Below are 26,342 nucleotides of genomic sequence, written 5' to 3'. Positions count from 1 at the left end.
AGATATTATAATTAATTAGGCTAAATTTAATTTTCTTAATCATTTGCTTTTATTTTGTGTAAAACTTTTATCCTTCACTTTGTTTCTTAGTGATCATATGAAACAGATTTTTTTATTTTTTATTTTAAGAATTGAAGCAATAATTTTACTGAAATATATATATATATATATATATATATATGCTATTTTCACTTTCCGAGAGCCCCTTCAAACCTCATTGTCACGCCCCTCGTCACTAAAGTGAGAGCAAGTCTTAATGTCTTATCACAGTCATTGTCGATGCACTATACATCACATACCACCACCGTCAAAGCAGTCCTCTCCTCGACCTTTTGGTCAATAAACTATAAAACCGAATCATTTTAGATCCATCAGTTGTAGTTTTTCTTTTTCGCTTTTATTGTTAGGACTGTATTGGCCCTATTGGGGTATTGTTGAGCCCCAACTGCCTCTCATTGTAGTATTATTTTCTTTTAATTTCATGATCATCTTTGTCCACCCTCTTCAATCCATAGCCTGAATTGTAGGCCAAGTCATGGATACCTAACTTCAATATCAAGGAACCTTCAGATTATACCAGTGGCATCTGGGTCAAAGATGCTTATTCCACCGTGTAAATAGAAAGATTGAACAAAAGAAAGAGTCATTAACCAGCCAACACATGTAAACAACAACTCGCAAAAGAATTTTCTAACACATCCCTTTAACTTTACACAATAAAATTAAGTAAATGGATGATATTTGTTTCATTGACATGAGAATATTCTCCCTCCAGCACTAGAAACTAGCCCTAATCGATGATGGTTTGGAATATCAGATTTAAGCTCCAAACTTGGGCACTTTGGCAGTGGATATTTGAGCAATGAAATGCTCTGCCACAAACCGCCTTTGGATCTTCCCGGTAGCAGTTTTTGGAACAGAATCAGTGATGAAAACCTTCTTGGGGACCTTGAAAGCTGCAAGATTCTTCTTGCAAAACTGCAGCACCACAGCTTCATCTATGTGACACCCTTCTCTGGGAATTACAGCACAATTTATCTGCATAATTTGGACACCAACACAGTTAATTACTACTTCACAACCCAAAACATTTATATGCTCCAAAGGGAAAGGATCATCTTCTTACCTCTTCACCATATTTGTCATCAGGAACCCCAAAGGCAACAGCCTGAGCAATGTCAGGATGAGATAAAAGCACTGCATCCACTTCAATTGGTGATATCTTCTCACCTAAATAACAAATGAACAAAAATCAAAACCCCATCTCCAAACAATGTAACATAATAAGTTACTTAAAACACGTCAAGTAAACTGAACCAATATAAGTGTAATAAATATGCGTGAAGGATAACATTATTCTATAATCAAACCTAACTCTACACACATACACCTTTTAATTGTTTCGGTTTAATGGATTCAAAACGGAGATAATCAAAATGTTATTTAAAATCACCTGCCTAGTTTGCGAAAACAGAGAACATGGAATTTTGTTCACATTTATAAACAACCATTTTCTTCATGCCACCATTTTTTTTCAAACCTAATACCAAATAGAACACTATTCGCAATATTGTTTAAAAACGGACATTTAGCCGGTAAAATTGGTGGCCAACAACAAAAAAAACATCAACTCTAATGGTTATATTCATCAAAAATAAAAAAATGTCTACAATGTTACATCAATGTGAAACTGTTTGCTTAAACAGTAATCAACTTCAATAGGAGACATCAATTCTAATAAATTCACATTTTTCATGCACACAACAAGTGAAATAAAAAAGAATGGAAGGTAAAGAAAAGTACCTCCACGGTTGATGAGCTCCTTGATCCGACCCACAAGATGCAAATACCCATCCGAATCAAAAAACCCGAGATCCCCAGTATGAAACCACCCGAACGAAAAAGCGGCCTTATTGGCCTCCGGATTGTTCTTATAACCCTTCGTCACATTGGGTCCCCTGATACACACCTCGCCACTCACACCCTCTCGCTGGGGCACACCATTCAAGTCCAACACTGCCATTTCCTGACCCATGGGTTTACCCACCGACCCGGGTTTGTGCCCGCCGTCTTCGGGTAACGGGTTCGAAGCCATCTGATGAGATGCCTCGGTCATCGCGTAGGCCTCCAGCACCGGCGCACCGAAAGACTCCTCGAGCCGAGCCATAACCGACGGAGCCAGAGATGCGCTGCAGCTCCTGATGAACCGAAGCTTCGGGTAGGCCGGTTCGGGTCGGGTGAGATGGCGGTCCAGGATGATCTGGTGGATCGTAGGGACCGCGGTGTACCAGGTGGCGCTGTACGCGCGCATGTCGGACCAGAAAGTCGACGCCGAGAATCTTCCGGCGGCCGGAAGCGTCGCGGCGGCTCCGGCGCCGAGCGAGCTCAGCAAGCCGGCGATCAAGCCGTGGACGTGGAACAAGGGCAGGACTAAAACGGTCGAGTCTGACACGGTGAGTTTGTACACCGAGATGATGTTTCGCACCGAGGAGACTAGATTGAGCTGCGTGAGCTGCACGCCCTTCGGCCGGCTCGTGGTCCCGGAGGTATGGAGGAAGAGGGCCTCGTCGGACGGGTCGTTGACAATTCCAGCGATCGAGTTCGACTCGGCGGTCGCGTCCGACGTGGAGGAGAGAGAGAGTTTGGATTCGCCGTCACCGAGCGTGGCGGTCACGTGAGGGACTCCAAGCTTGGAAGCCGCCGCTTGGGCCGCTTGGTTCCCTTCCTTGGGCGTTATCAAAATCTTGGCGCCTGAGTCCGATATATAGAATTCAAACTCCTCCGCCGTGTAAGCCGAGTTCAACGGCGCCGCTGTGGCTCGGCATCGAATTACAGCCAAAAACACCACCACAAACTGCAAAAATGACTCATAAAAATCAGCCATCAACACAATCTTTGTTTCTGTTCGGTAGGTAAAAAAAAAAAAAAAATTGTACCTCGACGGTGTTGGGGAAGGTGAGGGCGACGACGTCACCCGTGGAGATGCCGGCGGCGAGCAAGAGAGAGGCGGCGTGATCGATCAGCTCGTTCAACCGCGCGTGTGTGAGATCGAATTTTCCGGAGACAGAGAGGGCTCGCCGGGTTGGGAAATCCAACGCGGCTCTCTTCAACAAACCTGTGAGCGTTAGGTTTTCCATTTTCGTTGCACTGAATTTGGTTGGGAGAGAAAGCAAGGGACGATTGGTTATTTATATGTAGAGGCTGAGGCTAGCATGAAGCTGGCATGGACGGACCCTGACACGTGGCTATTTTGCACGTTGATATTTTTTTAGGGTCAGTTTGTGTGTGCCAGGTCTCGGTATGCGTGGTGCGAGCTTCCTCGTAATTATCTCAGTGTCTTATCGTCTGACGCGTGGACTACGTCACTATGGCTGATTGGTTGGTGTTTTGAGCCTGTTTCGTGGTCCAATCCTAACCGTTTATTGAAAATTATCAAAAGGAAAAATCAAAAGTAGTTAAAGACAAACTGACCGAGGTCCTGGTCAAGGAGAGTCTTCAACAAATGGGAAGGATGGGGATGGGGCAGAAAAATCTGCTGACGTCTTATATTATATAAAAAAAAAATACTTAATTAACCAAAGTTATTAAATCAAGCATATTATAAAATAGAGTAATTTTATTCCACGTACTATCTAGATTCTCACACCTGTGAAAATCTAATATGAAGAGTAGTATTATTGTATAAAGAAAAATGGTAGCAGCATATTGTTTACCCACATTCAGTAGATATTGAATTTCTACTCGGATAAGATGTATAAAACTTGATAATCATTCACTAACATTTTGACCTATCATTCTAAGTTGCGGCCATCCCACTTTAACAAAGTAAAACCACAATAAATGAAAGCCTGATTAAGAAAATATTCTAACATTTTTTAACTTGGACAAGTATAATTTAAAAAAATATTTTGCTTTGAAAACGATGCGCTCGGGTTGAATAACTTGTCCAACAAGAATAATAACATTGAACTCAGGAGTCGTTATGTCCATTTATTTGATATAAAGCCACTCCATAATCACAAATGCTAATTTCTTAAAGCCTATTTGAAATTGCGTTAAGAAACTTAAAGAATACTTTTATTATCTAAACTGTGTCAAACAAAAAGCTGAAATGTTTGGTAAAAAATTTTAAAAACCTTTCTTTTGATTTTTTTTTTTTGTTTTTTTTTTTCACTTTAAAAATTGTCAAAACGCTCTCGTAGAAAAAAACTGAAAAATAAAGTTATTTCTTAAAAGTTATTTTTGACTTTAAAAACTTTATTTTCCAATGTAAACTCAAACATGTTATTATTAACATGGATTGTAGAACAATGTGATAAAAACAATGCTTCAAAATGGAAGCCCCAATATCTCAAAAGAAACCAATCTAATGTCTTTTTATGATTCATATAAAATGAGATATTGCATAGTGCATATCCAATATCCTAGAAAAACACAAGTCTATATGCATATCCAACGTACTCAAAAGACATATAAGTCAAAATGCATATCTAATATACAAATTAAAAATGTCTCACTCTATCACCCATTGGAAGCTAAAAGTTTATGTCTTCCGTGGATAAACAAAACAAATGCATGTCAATGTAGTGATAAGTACTGCTGGCTTAATTACCCAAAAAAAAAAAATTATAGTTTGCCAATGGAATGTACCTAGAAAGTGGATTGGTATTATAGCAGATTTGATTGATGTGAGAGAAAAAAGTAAGAATGTTTTGTATAAAAAAGTAAAAAAAATTGTTTTGTAGTAATTTTTTTATTTGAATAGTAATAAAAAATGATTGATTTGATGTAAAAAGTAAGAATGTTATGGTTGATTTTGAGAGAAAAAGTGTAAAAAAATTTGTTGGGTTTAGGGTCATGGGTCCTCTTTCTAATCCGGCCTCTTGCCAAACATAACCTATAGTTCTATAACATGCCACAAAACCAGCGTACACGCATGGTAGTAAGGAACTAGTATTTAGTTTTATGTTTTATTTAATTTTAAAATTTTAAAATTCAATAATGAATTTGGCCCAAAGTTGGACAAATTAGGATTAACATCTATTTAAGTGAACTATTGTACTCCAATGGAAAAGTAATTGATGAATAGTTAAACAGATTTTGTTTGATGTGTGATTCATCTTCTATTGAGATTATTACATAAGTGACATATGTACAGCGGAAAATAAAAAATCTTAAGCCAATATTGAACTCTAAGAACATTCGAAGAACAATGTTATTTTAATTAAACAATAAAAGTAAGAACACCTACTTGGTTTTACGGCAGCTCCTCAGCTATTGGACAAAACTTCTCTTCTTGTTCCTCAAATGAAAATTACGTGTAACCTTAGGGATTATGAAACAGTACTGTTTTTTGTATAATTCTCTGTATTCTTTTTTTTTTTTTTTTTTTTTTCTCTCTCAATTAAATATAAACTCTTAAACCAATTTAGATAAGGCAGTAGTAGTGGCAGAGCCAAAAAATTATAATTGTAAGGGCTGAAGCATGTGAAAATTATTACGTGTAAGCATATGATTGAAGCATGTTAAATGCTTATAACTTTTGACTCTAATTATATGCTAACAAGTGTCAAAAGTAATAAAAGAGTTGTACATGACACAAAGGCCACACATTATTAACTATATTATTTTAATTATATTTTATAATATTATAACACCAGCGTGCATACTGTTGATGCACACCGATATTATATAAATCACTGCTCCATAAGATAAACCCAAAGCCCACCTCAAAACTTTCAAACAATAATATCACCATTCAAATAGCTTACGTAAACCACCATATATAGAGTCTAAAAAAACCTTCTTCTTGTACATGTGTAGAGGGGTCATTTGGAAGATCTTCCTTATAGAATAAATTTTTTAAAACACTTGCCACTAGGCACTAGTAAGTTGGGACAACACATTGGAATTGGATACATCAACTTGCTTGCTGGGAACACCCTCCCTACCGACATAATTGAAGACATTCTTGCATAAAACAATGCATGGTTGGATCCATGTGTAATCTCCACACTTCACAGTAATCAATACAATAATGAGTAATCCTAAAGTCATTTTCATGTCACTAATTTCTCTCTATTTTTTTAACTTATCTTATATCAGCTCAGTATAGTTTTAATCGCGTGTATATAAATTTTTAGACATCATCTCCTTACAACCCAATTTTTAAGAACGAATTATACCGAACATTTATTGTAATATAGTAGTGCCACATCAAACAAAAAACTTCGCTCTCACATCTCTTTGTCGGCATTGATTATTCTCAACTACCCTACAGAATTGGTCGAACCACTCAATTTAGTGGTAGCAGCCCCCAGCCCCTACTCGCATGTCGGTAAGTAAGTTTAGAAGCCTTTCATGTGTATGAGGTGACTTTTAAAATTATAATTTAATTAAAATTTAATAATAATTAATCACAAGTCTAATTACTCTTTCGTGTCGGTAGTAGCACCATTTTGTACCCCTTGAGGGGGCGATTGGGGCACCCATGAAGGCTGGTTGAACAAGTTAGAAATTTCTTTAGAGGGATGACGTGTAAGTGCCACGTCAAAAGTAGAAGAAGTGTCTACGGCACTCTCTCTCTCTCTCTCTCTTTCTCTGTGACATCCTTGTCAAGTCTCTTTTCAGTTTCTTTAGGCCAAAGATTGTTCAAAAGCGTGTTGTCACCAACTTTGTTCCAGTATTTGTGCAGCAGATCAAGAAGTAAGTTCTGGATGGTTTGAATTCATTATGAAATACAATAATAAATGAAGTTTCTAATAATAAACAGACAACTGGCCCGCCAATTTGGGGTATATTATTATTATTTATTATTATACCTGTAACTCTCAAGAATGACTTTCTCCTACGTTTCCTTCCTACTATTGCCCGTTTCAGCATTCTGACAAAGGCAATATGCCATAAATATGTTTTGAATGAAGAGAGCTTCTCTTTTTTTTTCTTTTTTCTTTTTTCTTTTTATTTACTTTATGTAATATAAAAATAAGAACTGTTTTTATATTTGAATTGTTTGTTTATATTTTCCTTTTAAGATTTAAAAAAAAAAAAAGAATTTTAACAACAGAGCAAAGAGACAGGCCGGCTCGATATATTTAGAGGCTTCAAGCAAAATTTTGAAGTTGGACTTTATTTTTTATAATATTTAAATATTAATTAAATAATATTTATTTTAATAATATTATTATATTATTATAATATGATTATTATTATTATTTTCATTGTTGTTTTATGACTTTTAAATTTAACTTTTAACTAGTTGTCCAAAAAAATTGATGTGACATATTTGTTTTTTTTTTTGGATTAATTGGCCTTATTTTACAATGAGCTTATTATATTGAGGCCTTATTAATTAAATTTTAGGCCTTATTTAAAAAAAAAAAAAAAAATTAGGCCTTAAGTTAAAATAAAATTAAAAACTTTTTTAGGCCTTATTAAAATTTTTTTTGAACTTTACTAACTGGAGGCCCTAGGTGACTGGCTCAGTGGCCTAGCCATTTAGTAGGCCCTGCAAAGAGAGATGCTATCTTTTGTATCGATCTTTAACCCCAACTCCATCTTAGAAAATTAATAATACTATTTTTCACACTTAAAAGTGTATCGATCATGTCATATTGGTTGATAATGATTAATGCGATATATGTGTGTGTGTAAATCACTTAACATACATCATGGCAATCAATCAATATCGTATAAAAGTGATAAAGAAGTTTAAATATTAACATTATTTTTTTTTTAAAAAAAACCATTAGTTCATGTGAGAAGGGAAACTTCTAGGAATCTATCTGGATGTCCTCAGATATTTTATTATAATTTTCATTGGCTCCCAAAAATCGAAAAAAAAAATTAAAAAATTAACGGCTGAGGTGGACGTAGACGTTGATAGGGTTAGCAAAAGTTGGCATGTAAAGATGTAAAACGCAAGCACTGACGTAGCAATCAAGCCACCGCGGTGGGCCGGTGGGTCTGGCCCACTACTAATTACGATTCAACACAACACCCAAACTCAAATCGGCCTCTAATTGAACCCAAGCGACGCCTTTTCAATCTTCATGCCTCTCAGTAATAGCCTACCCCAGTTGCCAATATATAATGCCTCAAAAATCAAGCACTTTTCTAACGACTTCCGTCTAATCATGCGTACTAATTGTCGGTGATTGTGTAACACTCTAGAACGCTCTAATACCATTTGTAACGTCCTTAACTTTATGATAGACTTGTAAATGGATTGGATCTGGATTACTTATCCACTATTATTAGACCAATTACAGATTGGCCCAACATGCAGGAGCGGATAGGGCACAATGAGTTGCTCATATTACATGACTAATTATTTGTGATTGATCCAATATGTTCGAGATAGCCTTTGTTTATATATATATTTGGATAGGGTGCAATGAACTCTGCTTGTTTTGTTCGACTAATTTTATTTGGGATTGACTCATCATACTCGAGATTGAGGCTGTCAATTTTTGATATGATTCGTAAATTTGATGCGAACCTAACACAAAATGAATGGATTAAGATTAAAGGGTCTGACATGTTTAATAGAATAAATCAGGTTAAAGTTAACCTATATATTCTCATACTTATGCATCCAGGGGCGGAACCACCTTATGGTTTGAAGGGGTCTTGGGCCCTCCATGCTACAAGATGGCCCCAAACAAATTATTATTTTTAAAATAAACATTTAAAAATTAATTTCCCCCAAAACTAAAAGTTATAGTTTCATCCAGATCATGCATCGACGTGATCTAAACCTGATATACGATATAATGGTTTATAATTTTTGACGCAACTTGTAAACTCAACATGAACTTAATACAAAATTAATAAGTTATGATTGAGAAGTTTGACCTGTTTAATTACAAAAGTCGAATTTTATATAATCTTATATCCATGTCTCGATATGACTCAAACTTAACACAAACACAAATAGTCACCACGGCGGGGATCTTGTTTTCTAATTTGGATAAAGTGCCGTATTGGATGCATACAAACCCTTCATGAGAAAGACTCCACCAAGCCCACCTACCCACCTACCTGGATAAGTGTGAGCGCCGCGGTTCAGGCCACCAGGTTGATGGCTGTTGATGCCCCAGTAAGAGCCTGCGCAGATGTGAATAAGAAAAATCTAAGCACTTTCTAAAAGTTTAAACCATCCATGAACACCAGAAAGAGCCTTCCCCAGTTGTAAAAAAGGAACAAAAAAACAAGCACTTTTACAGTTCTACTTATAATGTCTAATCATGCCAAATAGTTGGGCGATTGGCCCAACAAACATCCCCCAGAGGCCAGAGACCACTTGTTTAGCTAGCAACAAAATTTCAAGCATTAAAATGGCAATTGGCCACGAAGAAAAAGATGTTTAGTAGTAAGAGTTAAAGAGTTGCTGGTTGCATTTCTGGCCAAACTTGTAGCAAAATTTATGGATGGAGATGGGATATAGTGGCTTCTTTGCTGCACTTGGAGTGAAATTAGAATGCCTAAATACAACTGTCGGCATTCAACGGGAGAGGTCCGTCAGCTTATGACTTTTTAATTAGTTGATTCATTCAAATCATTAATAATGATGTATAGTCCATGACTTTATAGATAAGATTAAAGGAAATTTTTCAAAATCGCCTCCTCCGATGAGATTAGGGCGTTACAATCTCTTCATTTAAATTCTTGACGTCCTGCACCCACAAGTACCTTTTGTAATCTACTCATTTTGTATAAGTTATTAATCTTTTCAATTTATGACTAGAGTGTTGCAATATGTCTCTTAAACAGGCAAAAGTAATGGGTCAACAGTTGAGTAATGAGATGCCTGATTAAGCTCTTTATGGCAAAGAAATGAAGGCTATTTAGAATGCGATAAAGAGTCAATGATGTTGATAATAGGAGACAATATTGACGATGGAGAATGGAAGGAGGTGGAGGCATCCAAATAGCTTTTCATTGAGTTGGCTCTAGAGACAACTTGGTAGTACAATCTAGATTATCATTGATTTTTATGTCAATTATGGAGTAAGTGGGTGACATGATATGCACTTTCATGGTAAGCATTCAAACCAAGGCGCCTTTTGTTTTGCAAGTAATAGTATTTTTGAAAAATGCAAGGTTTTTAAAGATTGTTTCAAAAATTTGGTTTCAAATTAGGAAAATGATCATCTCCGGTCTATTTTGGACTAGAGGGTATTCAGTTAATAGCCAAGATTTTTTTATAAGAAATCCAAAGGCTACAAATTGAACACTTGTCCTTATAATAAAAAAAATAATAAACTATTTAATAAACTATTATTTAAAGTTTAATGAAAATTAAAAATAAAAATAATAAAATCCATAGGGGTGGCCAGCCACCCCATTTTTTAACTGCAAAAAAGAAAAAAAAAAAAATTTATTGTGTTGGCCTTGGGGGTGGCCGGTTTGGAATGGCCGAAGCCATTCTTGTGGCCCTTAGGGGTGGTTCGGCCACCCCCAAAGGCAAACCCAACTTTATTTATTTATTTATTTGGGTTTGCCTTTGGGGGTGGCTTTGGCCATCCTAAACCGGCCCTTGGGGGGTGGCCGAACCACCCCTAAGGCCAATACGGTAAATTTTTTTTTTTTTTTATTTTTTTTCATTTGGCCCTTGGGGGTGGCCAGCCACCTCAATGGGGTGGTCTGGCCACCCCTATAGCTTTTATTATTTTAATTTTTAATTTTTATTAAACTTTAAATAATATTTTTTATTTTTATTTTTTTTTATTTTAAGGACAGATATTCAATTTGTAGCCCATTGATTTCTTATAAGAAATTTTGGCCATTAATTGGATACCCTCCGGTCCAAAATGGATTGGAGAGGATCCTATTGCTTCAAATTAACTTGTCACCATATTTAATTGAAATGTCCATTTTTTTTTTAGGTGATGCCCAACACTTCAAAATTTAATTGAAAGGAATGTGAATTGATGGAGTAGGGTTCGAACTCATCACCACTTGTCTTAAGCTTAAGCTAATAAGATGATGTAAATTTAATAATTTATTGAATACATTAACAAAACTAACATTTGTCGTTATTTTCAGGTCTTTGAATTGAGGGGCCAAAATATAAATAAGGGATCATGTCTACTTTTAATAGGAGCGAATCGGCCCCCAAAACTTTGGGTTGCTTCAAAGAAATACCATGCCAAGATCAAGGGCCTTTGGTTTCGTTTCAACTACCAAGGCCTAGGTTCAAAGATATAGAGGTTTATTTCCAAGTTTTTCTGGCCCAGCAAACAAATAGAGGTTCTTCAAATCAAAACTTACCGAAAGAAAAAAGAGGTTTTAAAGGAAAGGAATTTTTTTTACCCACCTAGTCTATTAAATTGACTAGTATTCTTAGAATCTGTTTGGAATTGCATTTGAAAAATAGAGCTTTTAAGTTAAAAAACGCTTTTTGGTAAAAGCTTTGGTCAAAAGTATATTTTGGTCATTTTTAGGCTTTTTGGGCCCTTAAAAACACTTTCAATTTTTTTTTTACCAAATAAATACTTTTTTATTCAAATTGACTTTTTGATTGTTAAACGCAATTTTAGACCCCTCAAACGCGCTCCCAAACAGGCCCTTAGAGTATGTGATTCTCACATGCGATAAATAGAACCACATGCTCTAAGAACGGATCAAGATCCTCTCCCTTTCAAATAAAATGTAGAGGAATTATTTTATGATCAAGATTATATTTTATATATTTAATGGTGTATATGTTAGTGTTACCACATAATGAATATGTTGAAATGACGTGACACTATGTACATCGTCAAATATAACAAAATAAAATCTCAATTATGAAATGGAGAAGATCATATCCCTTTAAAGAAGAAACACGTGTTACTTTAATAGACTAGGTTAATACTTAAAAAAAAAAAAAAAATTCTTCAACCAAATTTTTTTTTTTTTGCTTTTAAAAAAACTTTACCAGAAAGAAAAATTATTTTTGTCAAAGAAAAAGAAATGAGGTGCTGAGCAATTGGGATTTTTAAAATCAAAAGCCTGCGGGCTTGCTTGTTGGGCCGACAAACCATTTGTGGGTATTATTTTTACAATAAGGTCTTCATGTCATATCTTCTGGGTATTATTTTTTAATGGTTTTCTCAAAAATAAAAAAAATTAAAATTAAAAGTCAAAAGAATGGCGTAATGATCAGATGGGCCTGATTGGCCCATTTGAAATTCTCAACCTGTGGGCTTTATTTATTGCCAAGCCCAAAGTCAATAACGTAGATGTCCGGATCTGGACGCAATCCATGACAACATAACGTGTAGCATAATTATAGGAAAAAAAAAACAAGAAAATGGGGGCCCACTCTGAAAGTCCAATTTGCAAAGAAGGTAGCTGTCCTTTAAACGCAATCCATGACGACATGTCGTGGATTCCAAAGGCCCATAACATAATCATTCCTAAATAAAATAACATAAAAAAAAGTAAAACTATTTAGTAAACTGTTATATAATTAGGATCACGTGATTGTGACAATCAATGTTGGTTCTTTTGTTTGTTTTTTGACAAGTTTTAATTCGATGATTAGTTTTCATTACCACGTCATCTTCGTTATATGATAGTCATATAAAAGAGTAATAGTACTGTTTAGTAGAAGACTATTATATGACTGTCATATAATTAGGATGACATGACAGTGAAAATAAGCCTTATTTCATTTCTTATTTTTTTAACAAGTTCAAATTCAATGACTGATTTTCATTGCCACTTTATCTTAGTTGTATTAGAGTCATATAACAGTCTTCTAAAAAACCATTATTCTAAATAAAAAATGCGAGTATTGTGTACTTCAAGTTTAACAATGGTCAAGTTAATTACTCGAGACAAAGCACAAATTTCAAGAGCATGGTTTAGCTTCCAATTTGGAGTATATATAGTTCCAATTAATTAATTATTGTTCTATTGCAGTTTTTTCAAGATAAAATTATCCAATTTTCTCAACTGATAATACTTAATTATGCAGATGAATGCAATTGCTTTGTCGCAATTAAGCATAGCTTGGAAACATGCAGAAAACCGCCGTACAAATTGTTATAATATTCATTAAATGAATAAATTTATCTCTTCTTATTATCTTAAGTTTTTAGAATAAGTTGTGATTTAACATGGTATTAGAGTTAAAGTTTCTGAGTTTAAACCTTAATTTTAAGCCCATACCTAAAGAAGAGTGTTAAAGTATTCATTAAATGATCATTTTAAGCTTTTGGAACAAATACCAATTTAATACAAACATGACAATACAAGATAAAACCTAATTTTTTTTTTTTTTTTTTTAACATGTCTACACAAGGGTAGGGGGAAGAGGATTTGAACTAGTGACTTTCGTCTGCTTCACGAAAGCAAGAGGCTTTGGGATAGAGACAACATTTACTTGGACTACTATTTTTTTTTTTTTTTTTTGACTATTCATGTACTTGGGCAACTTAATGGGTTAAGTACATCCTCCAAAAAGTTTTGCTCACTATTAGAGGATGCACTTGGACTAGTTAATGGGTTAATTAGTAACAACATCTAGTCAACGCTTTTATACCAAACCAAATGTTCCCTTTGTTGATAGGTTGCTCAATGATGCCAAACATGGTGTTATAATAACTTATATTAGGGTTAGTGCCAATTAGTTAGGAGCCGCCATGTAATTGGAATCCCCTGAAATAAGCTTGGCAATGTCAGCTTGATGCAAATTCGAATTTCAATCGGTTATAATTAATTGTCGGCATTGCATGTAATACATATAGTTAATGTGAGAGGATAAGTGGCTCTATATAATTGACAGGTATTGAGCAATTTGAAGTGCACGGCTCACCTGCCTTCTTATATTAATTGTATATAATATTATGTACTACGGAGAGTTAATTGCACCAAATCTCTAATCTCGACTAAGATAAACACTTTTTTTTTTTTTAAATACAATTCCGAATAAAATACTTTTATAATTATATTTAAAAATGCGCATTTAACCTACAAAATTACGATGCAAAACACACTCTTCGAATTGAAATATCTACAGGGAATGAAGGGAATAATAGGTATTCATCAACATACTTGGGAAAGAACACCTATCTTGTCCCGAAATTGGGCATAGTAACATGCACTAAAGTCAATTCAAATCTAAGTCCTTCTGCATTATCTTGACTCCTTGAGAAGGAAAGAAAAAGAAAAAGACCTACAAAAATCCATAGTTTTATTTTTGTTTTTATTTTATTTATTTATTTTTAAATCCATAGTCTTACATATATTGCTGTATAGGTGCCATATCTGGACCAATTACTCCTAGGTTATGTGCCGAGACACACTCATGAAGTATTGGAGGAGATGACATTATGCCACTCCTTAATTTGGCTCTATAGACAAGAAACTATTACTTGGCAACTATTCAAGATAAGACTTTATTGAAACATATCATTGCAATTTAATTATCTTATAATTATTGCCGGCAGCTTTCTGTAACCACGTCCGTATGCCTTCATTTGTTAATCTCTATTTGAAATAATTGCGCATAGACGCCAAAAATCAGTTTCTCTCGTTAGATTTCTAACGATATACCAAACTGATTTAGAGAGAAGACCGATTTCCTTCTTCAATTATAACTCCACTTTCATAAAAATAGCAAATAATAAAAAAAAATTTACTTTTCTTATTGACTTAATAAAATTAGGGTTTGATAGATAACCTTATGATCACATAAGACATTTACGATACACACACAATCCAAGGTATGAGTATTCAGAAAAAAAGTGTTCTTGATTCACATGGCGTTGTTGTGTTAGCTCTACTCTTATGTTAAGAAACTGTTCAGCAATGGGCTCTAAATTATAATAGGAAAAAATACACTTTACCCCTCTGAACTATCCACCCATTTGCACTTTTAATCCCAAAGTTTAAAAAGTAACATTTTACCCTTCCAAACTTCCAAATTGTTGCAATTCGACCATTCTGACATTTTTTTTTTCCCAACTTGCCCCCATCCCAAGTTAAAAAAAAGTAAAAAATAAAAAAAATTAAGGGGTGGCCGGTCTGGGGTGGCTGAAGCCACCCCCAGGCCCAACTGGGGTGGCCGGCCACCCCTTAATTTTAAAATTTTTTTAAAATTTTATTTTATTTTATTTTATTATTATTTTTTTTTAACTTGGGGTGGAGGCATTTTGAGAAAAAAAATTAGAATAGTCGAATTGCAACAATTTGGAAGTTTTGGGGGAGGGTAAAGTGTCACTTTTTAAACATTGAAGTTAAAAGTGCAAATAAATGAATAGTTCATGGGGTAAAATGTATTTTTCCCATTATAATACAAGAAGTTGAGGCCAAAAACTTCATATTCAATGACATCAATTGTTTTTGTCCTAATATATTCTAAGAGTAGCCATGGAAGCAATGCCATATAAGTCGACGAATAAATATAATACACCATTTAAAAAATGATTTATTATTTTTTTTGGGTCATGGACAAATGCTCTAGTTAGAGGGTGCTTTTTGTTTTTTTATTGGAAATTTTTTTGTGTGACATAGTAGTTTTAAGTATTTTGTGTTTTGGGTTGTTTGTTAAATTTTTTTTTTCTTTGAAAAAGAGAAAGAAAAAGTGTTATCAAACAAAGCCATGCCACCACTTTTTGTGCTTTAGCGCCTTTTACTTTGAGACCCCAGTTTTTTGCTCGTATGGTTAGACCCGAGTTTAGAGTGATATTAAAACAAAAGACCTTTGCGAAGCTTTCTATCAAATTATTGGTGGAAAGTGAACCCTACTCGAGTTACTGGCTGACATATTGTTTATTTTCACTATTATATCAACTTATTATTGTATATGTTGTGATAAATACTTTTTTCAGATGGCAAAGAAGCAAAAAAAATAATAGAATAAAACAAGCCAATCACACATAACATTAAAATTTACGTAATTCAACTGAGAACCTACATCCAAGGTTGAAAAGAACACATATAATTGAGCACATACAGTAACATGCACTATAGTCAATTCAAATCTAAGGTCCTTTGGGATCATCTTGATAAGGGAAAGAAAAAGACCTTAAAAAAGTCCATAGTTAGACCAATTACTCTTAGGTTATGTGTCCAGACACACTCATGATTTATGAGACACAAATGGATGTGCCCCTCCCTCAGCCACTCCTTAATTTCACTCTATAGATAAGAAAATACTACTTGGCAACTATTTAAGACAGACAAACTATCTTCTAATTGTTACCGGCCGGCCGGCAGCTTCCAAACCGGAATGGAATTAAGATTTTTTTAAAGAGAGTTAAAACAAGCACAAACGACGGGTCAAACTTAATTTTTAGGCCAAAAACTCATATCTATTAAATTATATATTAATAAAAAATAAAAAATTGTAAACCAGGGGGCCTTATATCCCCAACCCTCTGTGCTTTTGTCCCTGATCCTGGAACCATGTAATTAAACCATAATTAAGGTGTTAGTTGACTCTGCCCTTTATTTGTTAAGAAAACTGTCCAACATAAGACAAGAAGTTACGGCTAAAAATTTTGTTTTCAATGACATCAGTTGTTGTGTTTGTCCTTCCAATGTGAGAGCATCTTTGCTGGAGACACCAAATTGTCGGTAATTAAGTAATGCTAACAGTGTTGAATGATTTGGAAAGTTTAATAAGAAATATGTTAGGTATTCTCCTTTGCAAATTCACTATTAAATCTAAGAAACTCACGTATAACTCCCACAAATCTAATATTAAATTTACACGTCTCTTACCATGTACAAAGAGAAGGAAACCAAACCTCTCTCCTATAATTATTACTTTTACAAAAAATTTGATGCTGTGATTAATGGAGCTGAAGGTTGAGGAATAAATACTGTGGTACGGGTCATATCTGCATGGACCCTGCGCATCTAATACTATAATCATGGCGTTACATAAAAGTCAGTGTAGTAGTGCACCCCACGATCCACCCAGCCTCAGCTTCAGCCTCAGCCCCTGCTTTTTTCTGACGCTCGTTTTGGTTGAGAGATATGATTAAGGCATAATTTTTTAGCACAATTTTGGGGGTTTTTTTTTTAAAAAAAAATAATAAAAAATAAAAATTTTTGAAGCAATAACATTTTATGTAGCCTTTTTTTAATTTGGTATTTTGTTTTTAAATAAAAATAATATTTTTCTTCATAAAAATGGTCTTTTTTTTTTTTTAAATGCCATTATTATTAAAAAAAAATACCGTTGAAATTTTTTATTTTTTATTTTTTTTAGTTGCGTGTAGATTGTTGACACCATTTTTTTAAGGATGTTTTTGAGGATCTACGCAATGATAAAGGTTGGTGTATGTTTGACCAGTGATTAAGGCACAACTTTTTTTAAAAAATTAAGCAATAACATTCTATATAGTCTTTTTTTTTTATTTGATATTTTTTTAAAAAAATATCAAATATCAAATAAAAAATATTTTTTATCAAATTTAAAAAAAAAAGACTATATAAAATGTTATTGCTTAATTTTTTTAAAAAAGTTGTACCTTAATCACTGGTCAAACATACACCAACCTTTATCATTGCGTAGATCCTCAAAAACATCCTTAAAATAAATGGTGTCGACAATCTACACGCAACTAAAAAAAATAAAAAATAAAAAATTTCAACTTTACCCTCCATCCCCTCCTATTTAAACTTTGGTTGTTCAATTTGCAGAACTAGAACCAAACCCTCCAAAAACCTTTTGAAAAACTTGCAGACATATATAGATATATATACGTCGTAAAAGTAACGCGTTCATGGCAAGCAAGTTGTGGGCATTAGCTTGCATTGGCCACGAGAGCCATGGGAGCCTATTGCCGCGGCCGCACTATCCGTCGATGCCAAAGTACCCAAAGGGTGTGTCCGGGGAAGAAAGCAGTGCGGAGCTGGGGCCGGAGGCCAAGGCCTTGTTCTCCGTCATCGGGATGACATGCTCCGCATGTGCCGGATCTGTCGAAAAGGCCATCAAGCGGCTTCCGGGGATACGCGAGGCGGTCGTCGACGTCTTGAACAACAAGGCACATGTCTTGTTTTATCCTAGCTTCGTCAATGTAAGTTGCTCCTTGAACCATTTCTGGGTTTTGTTTGATTTCGTGTTTTCTGTTTGTTTCTGGAGAAAGTGTTTTCTCTCTGGGAAAGTGTTTTACTTTCTATCCATATATATGGGTGTGTAAATATTTTTTGTTGTTGTTGATTTTTAACAAGGTAGATGAAAAGACAAGATCTTTTTTTTGTTCGACTCTTTTGGAATGAATGGGATTTTTTTTTTAGGAATTGTTTTCAGAAAGAAATGGAAGAATTATTCTCGTTCATTTGATCTAATAAAATTTCCATTTGTAAAATGATTGATACTATTTGATGCTTTACAGCTTCTTGTGGAAGTCATTTTGAATGATATGGCTACGTTTTGATTCATTCTTGACTCTTGAGCTACGATTCCCTTGAAAATAGTGAAAATGACTCGTAATAGAGAATATCTAGTTAGTGTATTTTGAAGGGTTACAATTGTCTAAAAAATTAAAATAACAAATTTATTTTTATAAAAAATACTAACTGGATACTCTCTATTTCATTTGAAATGGAGAGGATCTTATTCCCCAAAAAAAAAAAGGTGGATATTAGCTTGAATTATGTCCGGAATATTTTTTTAGCCCTCATAATCATCTTATATTAAGAATGAAGAAACGTTTACCGCCATTAAATGGCCCTTCTCTTTCCCTTGCATACAAAACTTCTACATTTTTCTTTATTTTTCTATTGATTGCTTTAGGATGATTGAGATATATGTTATGTCTCCTATTATTATGACATACACAGAAATTTATAGTCTTGTACTCTAAAATGATTTAGGTTTGTAATTTGGATTAAGCTAAGGAGGCCGAAGGCAGAAGGGTATAATATAATGCCAGTACAAGTTTGGCTTGAGTCCAGTCCGGTTTTAATGCCTGCTATATATATATATATATAAAGGATGAATAGAACTTAATCAATATAGAGCACTCCAACATAAACTGCTGGAACAACAGCTGCATCAGCAGCTCACATCTGCACTCAACAACTACTCTCAAAAACTGCATCAACTGGACTTCATAGCTCCCAACGTCCTTGCCGATAAATTCCATCTTCTGCATAATTTCATATTTTCATTGGTCAGTTTAAATCTTCATTTTGCCATAATCTTCACCTTTTTTTTTTTTTTTTTTTTTTTTTTTCTTTTTTCATAAATCACTCCATCTGGGTGCCACCAATCAAGCCACATGAAGATGCTACTCCCATCTCCAACTCTGAATTGTATAAATTTTCTAGCTAAGTCACGGAGCTTCAAACTTTTCCTCCAACTCCATGAGCAAAGCTGCGGTACCTTAACTTGCCAAAAGCTCCCACTCTTCAACAAATATTCCTTCACCCACGCTACCCACAAAGAGCCTGCCCTAGCAAATAAGTTCCAAATGTGCCTCATCAACATTGCAGCTTTGTTCCAATCCTCTACTCTCTTAAACCCCAATCCCCCTTCCTTTTAAGGAACACAAATATGGTCCCAAGCTACCTTTGCTCTTGTTTTGATAGTGTCATTGCCGGACCCCAAATATCTATTAAGTTTTTGTTCCAACAATCTTATAATCTTCTTGGGAAGAATAATGATGCTGCACCAAAAAACTTGTAGGCTGTACAAATCTGAGGAGATCAACTGCAACCTTCCTGCAAATGATAAATGCTTAGACAACCATGAATCTATTCACACCTTTTCTATGAGTACCCCACAGCCTTCTGCATAAAGGTTTTTGGATATAAGCAGGACACCCAAGTATTGAATAGGCAGAACTCCCTCCTTCATCTGTAAACACCTCAGCAACTCCTCTTTTTCCCTTCTATTAACTCCTGAGCAGAACACCGAGCTTTTACTAGGATTTACTGTCAGCCCTGATATCTTAGCAAACTCATTGAGCACCTTCTTTATCAACGTGACAGAATTCACATAAATCCCAACTTACAAAGTCGTAGGCTTTCATAATACCTATCTTAATTGCACACCTAGCTTTACCTTTCTCCTTATGATGTTCTCTTACCAATTCTTGAGCAAGCAGAATATTTTCAGAGATGCTTCTGTTAGGGATAAAAGCTGCTTGATTGGAACTGATTATTGCATCCAGCCCCAGCAAAAATGAGGTTTACCCGACAGAGGTGGGTACACAAAGTGTCCCTGCCTTGGAGGGGTTCCTTGTTATCAAAAAAAAAAAAAAAAAAAAAAGAAAGAAAGAAAGCCTGTTAGCAAGTATCTTGATTATGCATTTGTACATCACATTGCAGCAGGATTTTTGCCTATAATCTCCCATTACTGAAGGGTTCTGCTTTTTGGGAACAAGAGTTATTATAGTGGCATTAACTTCCTTAAGAAGTTTGCCTAACTTGAAGAAATCTTGAATAGCCTTTGCCAAATCCACACCAACAATCAACCAAGCTTATGAAAAAAGCCAGCTGAGAACCCATCCAGGCCAGGAGACTGATTACTATCCATAGATAAAATAGTTTTCTTTATGCTGATAAGATTAAGTTACTTACAAATCACAATCAGTAGGCTATACAATGTGTAGGCTTCCAAATTTTCTTTCTTCTATGGGGTTAAACCTTGGTACTATTTAGTTATAAGGGCTAGGTGATTAAATATAACATGCTCCATATAACAAATAATCGCTCCTATTTCCTTTAATTGATGGTTCCAAATAGAAACTTTTTATTTGATACCCAACCTAGTTTGGGTTGTTGGGTTTAGACTGATTTAGGGTCTAGCTATTTGAAGTTGACCCTTAGATTGGATTTTTGGACACTAACTCTGCACTACACTGGATATTGCTCATTCTGCTCATTGGGGTGAACAGGCCAGTTTGATGCCAGCAAAGTTCAAGTTTTGCCAAGTTAAATAGAAAATAGTTGCTCTGAAGACTTTGTTTAGTTGTCAACTTGTAATCCAGAAAGTTGACTACAATTATGAATTTTTGCTTTACATAAAAAATATCCTCTTCATCCTGGTAATCCACCACTTGTTGTCACACAACGTTCTGCTATCATATTGTTACAGATAGTGAACTCTTAGGTGGTGACTGAATCATTCAGAATCTATTGTCCAGCTCAGCAAGAGAACTTGCTGATCGAATGCTGGTGTTAATAGTACTTTGTCAATTTTCTCACAACTTAGCTAGGAAGGTTGGGTTCTTGACAATTTTGCCAAGTGTTCATTTTCTAGTTGAATAATGATTTTATGTTCTTTCTTCCTCTGGGTTCCTTGTTGTATTAAGTTAAAGATGTGCTTCTAGTTGAATCAATAAGCTTTTATACTGCTATTTAACATCATGTAGGTGGAGAACATTCGTGAGACTATTGAAGATGTTGGATTTGGGGCCACATTGATTGAAGATGAGGTGAATGATAGATCCACTCAAGTGTGCCGAATGCGCATAAATGGAATGACTTGCACATCTTGCTCCTCCACTGTTGAATCAGCTTTGCAAGCAATCCATGGTGTACAAAAGGCGCGGGTGGCCTTAGCAACTGAAGAAGCAGAGGTTCATTATGATCCAAAGATTGTGAGCTCCAACAAGCTATTGGAAACCATAAAAGACACTGGATTTGAAGGCATACTTATTAGTTCAGGAGAAGACATAAGCAAAATAGAGCTCAAAGTTGATGGTGTACGTACTTGTCGTTCCATGAGAATAGTCGAAGAGTCTCTTCAAGCACTTCCAGGCGTTCAAGATACAATAATATTTCCGGAACTCAATAAAATATCCCTTTCTTACAAACCAGATATGACAGGACCGAGAACTTTCATTAACGTGATTGACTCAACTGGATCAAGACGTTTCAAAGGTAGTATATATCCTGAAGGAGGAGGAAGAGAAACTCATAGAGGGGAGGAAATTAAGCAATACTACAGATCCTTTTTGTGGAGTCTGATTTTTACAATTCCTGTATTTCTTACCTCCATGGTCTTTATGTATATTCCTGGAATCAAGCATGGATTTGATACCAAGGTAGTCAATATGATGAGTGTTGGTATGCTTTTGAGGTGGGTGCTATCAACTCCAGTGCAGTTCATCATAGGCCGGCGATTCTACATTGGATCCTACAAGGCATTACGCCATGGTTCTGCTAATATGGATGTTTTGATTGCATTAGGAACAAATGCAGCTTATTTCTATTCAGTCTACTCTGTGTTGAGAGCCACTACCTCTAAAGATTTCAAGGGTACTGATTTCTTTGAGACTAGCTCAATGCTTATCTCATTTATTCTACTTGGCAAGTATTTAGAGGTTTTGGCTAAAGGAAAGACATCAGAGGCCATTGCTAAACTTATGGACTTGGCACCCGAGACAGCAATATTGTTAACCTTGGATGCTGAGGGAAATGTCGTGACTGATGAAGAAATTGACAGTCGGTTGATACAAAAGAATGATGTGATTAAAATTATTCCAGGAGCAAAAGTAGCTTCTGATGGTTTTGTTATCTGGGGTCAAAGCCACGTAAATGAGAGTATGATAACAGGAGAAGCACGGCCAGTGGCAAAAAGGAAGGGTGATACTGTAATTGGAGGCACTCTGAATGAGAATGGGGTGTTGCACATAAAAGCAACACGAGTAGGATCAGAGAGTGCTCTTTCACAGATTGTACGACTCGTTGAGTCAGCCCAGTTGGCTAAAGCACCAGTTCAGAAGTTTGCTGACCGCATTTCTAAATACTTCGTGCCCCTGGTGAGTATATACTGATTTACATCATTTCTGTGGTCATGTTGTAGAGTGCTTAAAGTTGTCAATATGATGTTTGTGGAGGCTTTCGTTAGCAAATGGATTATTTTTTTCACAGGTCATTATACTTTCATTTTCAACTTGGCTTGCCTGGTTTTTATCTGGAAAATTCCATGGGTACCCAGAATCTTGGATTCCATCTTCCATGGACAGCTTTGAGCTTGCACTCCAGTTCGGGATATCTGTCATGGTCATAGCCTGCCCTTGTGCTCTAGGCCTAGCAACACCCACCGCTGTTATGGTTGGCACTGGAGTTGGTGCATCTCAGGGTGTACTGATCAAAGGGGGTCACGCATTAGAAAGTGCACATAAGGTTTGCATTTACACTCATCTCACTGTTTGCTATTTTTGTTCAAGTGATGCTGGTTCCTTTCTAATGACTCTTAGCTGTGTGATTAAGCTGATGAACATTATTTTCTACTTCATTACCAAGTTTATAGAGGGAAATTTGGGGCTATTTTAAGTATCATATGATTGGCTAATATTCTAGGCTTGTATAGTTTCTATGTTCTCTTTTCTTTCTTCTTTTTGGCATCCACTAGCTAGGGAGTTTTGAAGAAAATGAAAAATTATAGTTTGTACTCACCTGACAATGCTGTCGGCTTTGTCTAGCTATAGTAACTCATGGAAGGTTAAGTCGTAAAATCATCTGGTCTAGGTTAAGTCATACCCGTGAGGCTCTCAGCAATCTAATATTTGCTTCTCTTGGACTGATTAACAATATTTCAGGTAAACTGCATTGTATTTGACAAGACAGGAACTCTCACACTTGGGAAGCCTCTTGTTGTTAACACAAGACTCTTGAAAAATATGGTACTTGGAGAATTCTATGAACTTATCGCTGCAACTGAGGTATGCCTTCTTCTAGAAAATGTTGAGGTTATCATGTACGTCGAGTCGACAAAGTTGGCTGGACAAAAGTATTTTCCATAATACATGATGACAGTTAATAATGTTGGTTTGAAATGTCTTCATCAGGTGAACAGCGAGCACCCATTAGCAAAGGCAATTGTTGAGTATGGCAAGAAATTCAGAGAAGATGAAGAGAACCCTGCCTGGCCAGAAGCACGGGACTTTGTTTCCATTACTGGCCATGGGGTGAAGGCCATCGTCCGGAACAAGGAAATAATGGTGGGAAACAAGAACTTGATGTTGGAACACAACATTGCCATTCCAGTGGATGCTGAAGAAATAGTAGCAGAAGCTGAAGGGATGGCCCAAACTGGGATTCTGGTATCCATTGATGGGGAAGTTGCAGGAGTTTTAGCCATATCTGATCCATTAAAACCAGGTGCAGAAGAAGCCATTTTGATTCTGAAGTCGATGAAAATTAGGAGCATCATGGTGACAGGGGACAATTGGGGAACTGCCAATTCCATTGCCAAGGAAGTTGGAATTGAAACTGTTGTTGCAGAAGCGAAACCCGAGCAGAAAGCAGAGAAAGTTAAGGAGTTTCAGGTAGATAGAAGAACATTGTTTCAGAAGTTGTTCACTCAATTCTCAAAGGCTTGTTAGTCATAACATCTATATATATTTTCATTCACAGGCGGAAGGCTACGTGGTCGCAATGGTTGGAGATGGCATAAACGACTCACCAGCACTTGTGGCAGCAGATGTTGGAATGGCAATTGGTGCTGGAACAGACATTGCTATAGAGGCAGCTGACATTGTTCTCATGAAGAGCAACTTGGAGGATGTGATAACTGCCATTGATCTTTCCAGGAGAACCTTCTTTCACATTCGGCTGAACTACATCTGGGCTTTGGGATATAATCTGCTTGGCATCCCAATTGCTGCCGGGGTCCTTTTCCCATCCACTAGATTCCGATTACCGCCATGGATTGCTGGAGCTGCAATGGCGGCCTCTTCTGTCAGTGTTGTTTGCTGTTCTCTGCTGTTGAAATATTACAAGAGACCCAAGAAGCTGGACAACCTTGAAATTCGCGGAATAAGGATCGAGTGATTCTTAATGATGGCTTTGATCCAGTTTGGTGTATATCAGTATATATATGTATGCAGGTGTAATGTTTTCTTAGGAACAAATCTAGGCAGTGTGTTGGTTGAAGAAGATAAAATATCATCTGAGCAAAGTTGGTCAGATGGCATTCCATGTACATTAGATTGGTGTTAGAGGAATCTGTAGAATGGATGTATCTTTCATGCAGTAAGGATTGTAAAATATATAATAAATATGGATTTTGATCTTTAAACTATGTGGATAACCTATTTTGTAAGAAGCACATTGAATTCTGGTTAATAGAGACAGAACTATTTTACAAATTGACACATGTCAAATTAGACGTTGGCCCCTACAAATTTTTTTTTAACACCCTTCAATCACATGCCGATACATGTCAAAATTTGTAAAAGAGTAACAAAATAATTGAAAGTCTAGAATTTTTCAAGATAAAAATCCCATCCCTTAGAAATGGTAAGCAACTCACAAAAGTATATTTTCACTAAATGAAGATCACATTAATCAAAATATATTTAATGTGAGTTGTAAACGTGCACATTTGATACATAAAATAATCATACCATGCGAAAATAAATAATAACAGGTATCCGTGTGAGTTTTACTCACTTGGGTTATACGATTCCTCCATAGGGTCTTCTTGAGGCTACACAGCCTCAAAATATGAGAAAAATACATGACGTTAGTTTCTAACCTCGAGCTAAACCACTCAAAATAGGCTTATTGTCTAACCATCAAACATTCAGATAGAAGAGGCCAAACGTTCGTCTAGAGGGGGTTGAAATGTCCGGCTCTAGGCAGAAATCCATTTCAAATATAAAATCCCTTCTAAACCTCCTTTCAGACACATCCTAAGGTCCCTACATAATTCCGACGTGGTACTATATAAGCCTCATGCAACACATGGTATGTCCAATATCATTAAGCCACTAATACAAGGCCAAACTAATATTAACATCAAATTAAACTTACTAAAGATTAAATGCCATAAGTTAGGATACGAAAACTACTTAAACAGAAGATGGACTTGTTTGAGTGTGCAGTTTTTTTGTATTGGTTTTTACTGTTTATATAGTATAAACTAAATTCACTAAAATGACGTCGTTTTAGATTTAATGTAGGGTTGTGTTTACTTCTTTTCATCTTCTGAAAAACAAGCTGTTTGAGTGTTATTTTGTTACAAGTGCTTTGATTATTCAAATTCCAAAAGACTCTAAAAGTGATAATTGCATTACGTGGATGCGGATATTGCCAATAACCGTATCTGCATCCTCATTTACACCCCTAATTGCCACGATGGTGGAGGTGGTGGGTGATGGGGTTTGATGCAAGAGCTTGGCAAAGGCGAGCGAGGAGGGACATGCATGCATGGTGGTTGGTTAATTTGCTTGGAAGTCTCAGTGGCCCAAATGAGCGAGGAGGAACTGGTTTTCTCTGTCTTTATCTATTGAAGGCACTTGTTGGGATATTAATCAATGTACTATTTTTTTTTTACATGTTCGAACAAGAGGAGAAGGGAAGTTCGAACTAGTGATCTCCGTTTCATTAGGCATGGTCTCAACTGATTGAGATTAATGTACTATTCTAATAAGAAA

The 26,342-nt window shown here is 35.7% G+C and overlaps 2 protein-coding genes across 2 annotated transcripts; one reads left to right on the top strand and one right to left on the bottom strand.

Moving 5' to 3' along the window:
• Positions 1–626: 626 nt before the first annotated feature.
• Positions 627–3,171, bottom strand: LOC132175555 (probable CoA ligase CCL9). The gene is made up of 4 exons (XM_059587528.1): positions 2,937–3,171; positions 1,804–2,854; positions 1,127–1,230; positions 627–1,038 (listed from the first exon to the last, which is right to left on the bottom strand). Exons 1-4 carry the CDS (start codon positions 3,135–3,137, stop codon positions 820–822), a joined length of 1,575 nt encoding a protein of 524 aa, XP_059443511.1. The 5' UTR covers positions 3,138–3,171; the 3' UTR covers positions 627–819.
• Positions 3,172–17,682: 14,511 nt separating this feature from the next.
• On the top strand, positions 17,683–24,984 carry LOC132175379 (probable copper-transporting ATPase HMA5). The gene is made up of 6 exons (XM_059587319.1): positions 17,683–18,023; positions 21,327–22,718; positions 22,831–23,085; positions 23,502–23,624; positions 23,751–24,230; positions 24,319–24,984. Exons 1-6 carry the CDS (start codon positions 17,730–17,732, stop codon positions 24,733–24,735), a joined length of 2,961 nt encoding a protein of 986 aa, XP_059443302.1. The 5' UTR covers positions 17,683–17,729; the 3' UTR covers positions 24,736–24,984.
• Positions 24,985–26,342: the final 1,358 nt, after the last annotated feature.

The sequence above is a fragment of the Corylus avellana genome, chromosome ca3 (genome assembly GCF_901000735.1).
Source record: "Corylus avellana chromosome ca3, CavTom2PMs-1.0".
In the NCBI taxonomy this organism is placed as follows: domain Eukaryota; kingdom Viridiplantae; phylum Streptophyta; class Magnoliopsida; order Fagales; family Betulaceae; genus Corylus; species Corylus avellana.
Note: the sequence above shows the minus strand (reverse complement) of the source record. Positions and strands in the feature narration are given on the sequence as shown.

Bases quoted from the DNA above. Each gene is read 5' to 3' on its own strand.
- LOC132175379 (XM_059587319.1), top strand. From the start codon at position 17,730: ATGGCAAGCAAGTTGTGGGCATTAGCTTGCATTGGCCACGAGAGCCAT. The intron at 18,024-21,326 runs GTAAGTTGCTCC...AACATCATGTAG, and splicing joins TTTATCCTAGCTTCGTCAAT to GTGGAGAACATTCGTGAGAC. The intron at 24,231-24,318 runs GTAGATAGAAGA...TTTCATTCACAG, and splicing joins AGAAAGTTAAGGAGTTTCAG to GCGGAAGGCTACGTGGTCGC.
- LOC132175555 (XM_059587528.1), bottom strand. From the start codon at position 3,137: ATGGAAAACCTAACGCTCACAGGTTTGTTGAAGAGAGCCGCGTTGGAT. The intron at 1,231-1,803 runs GTACTTTTCTTT...TTTGTTATTTAG, and splicing joins GGAGCTCATCAACCGTGGAG to GTGAGAAGATATCACCAATT. The intron at 1,039-1,126 runs GTAAGAAGATGA...CAAATTATGCAG, and splicing joins ATGACAAATATGGTGAAGAG to ATAAATTGTGCTGTAATTCC.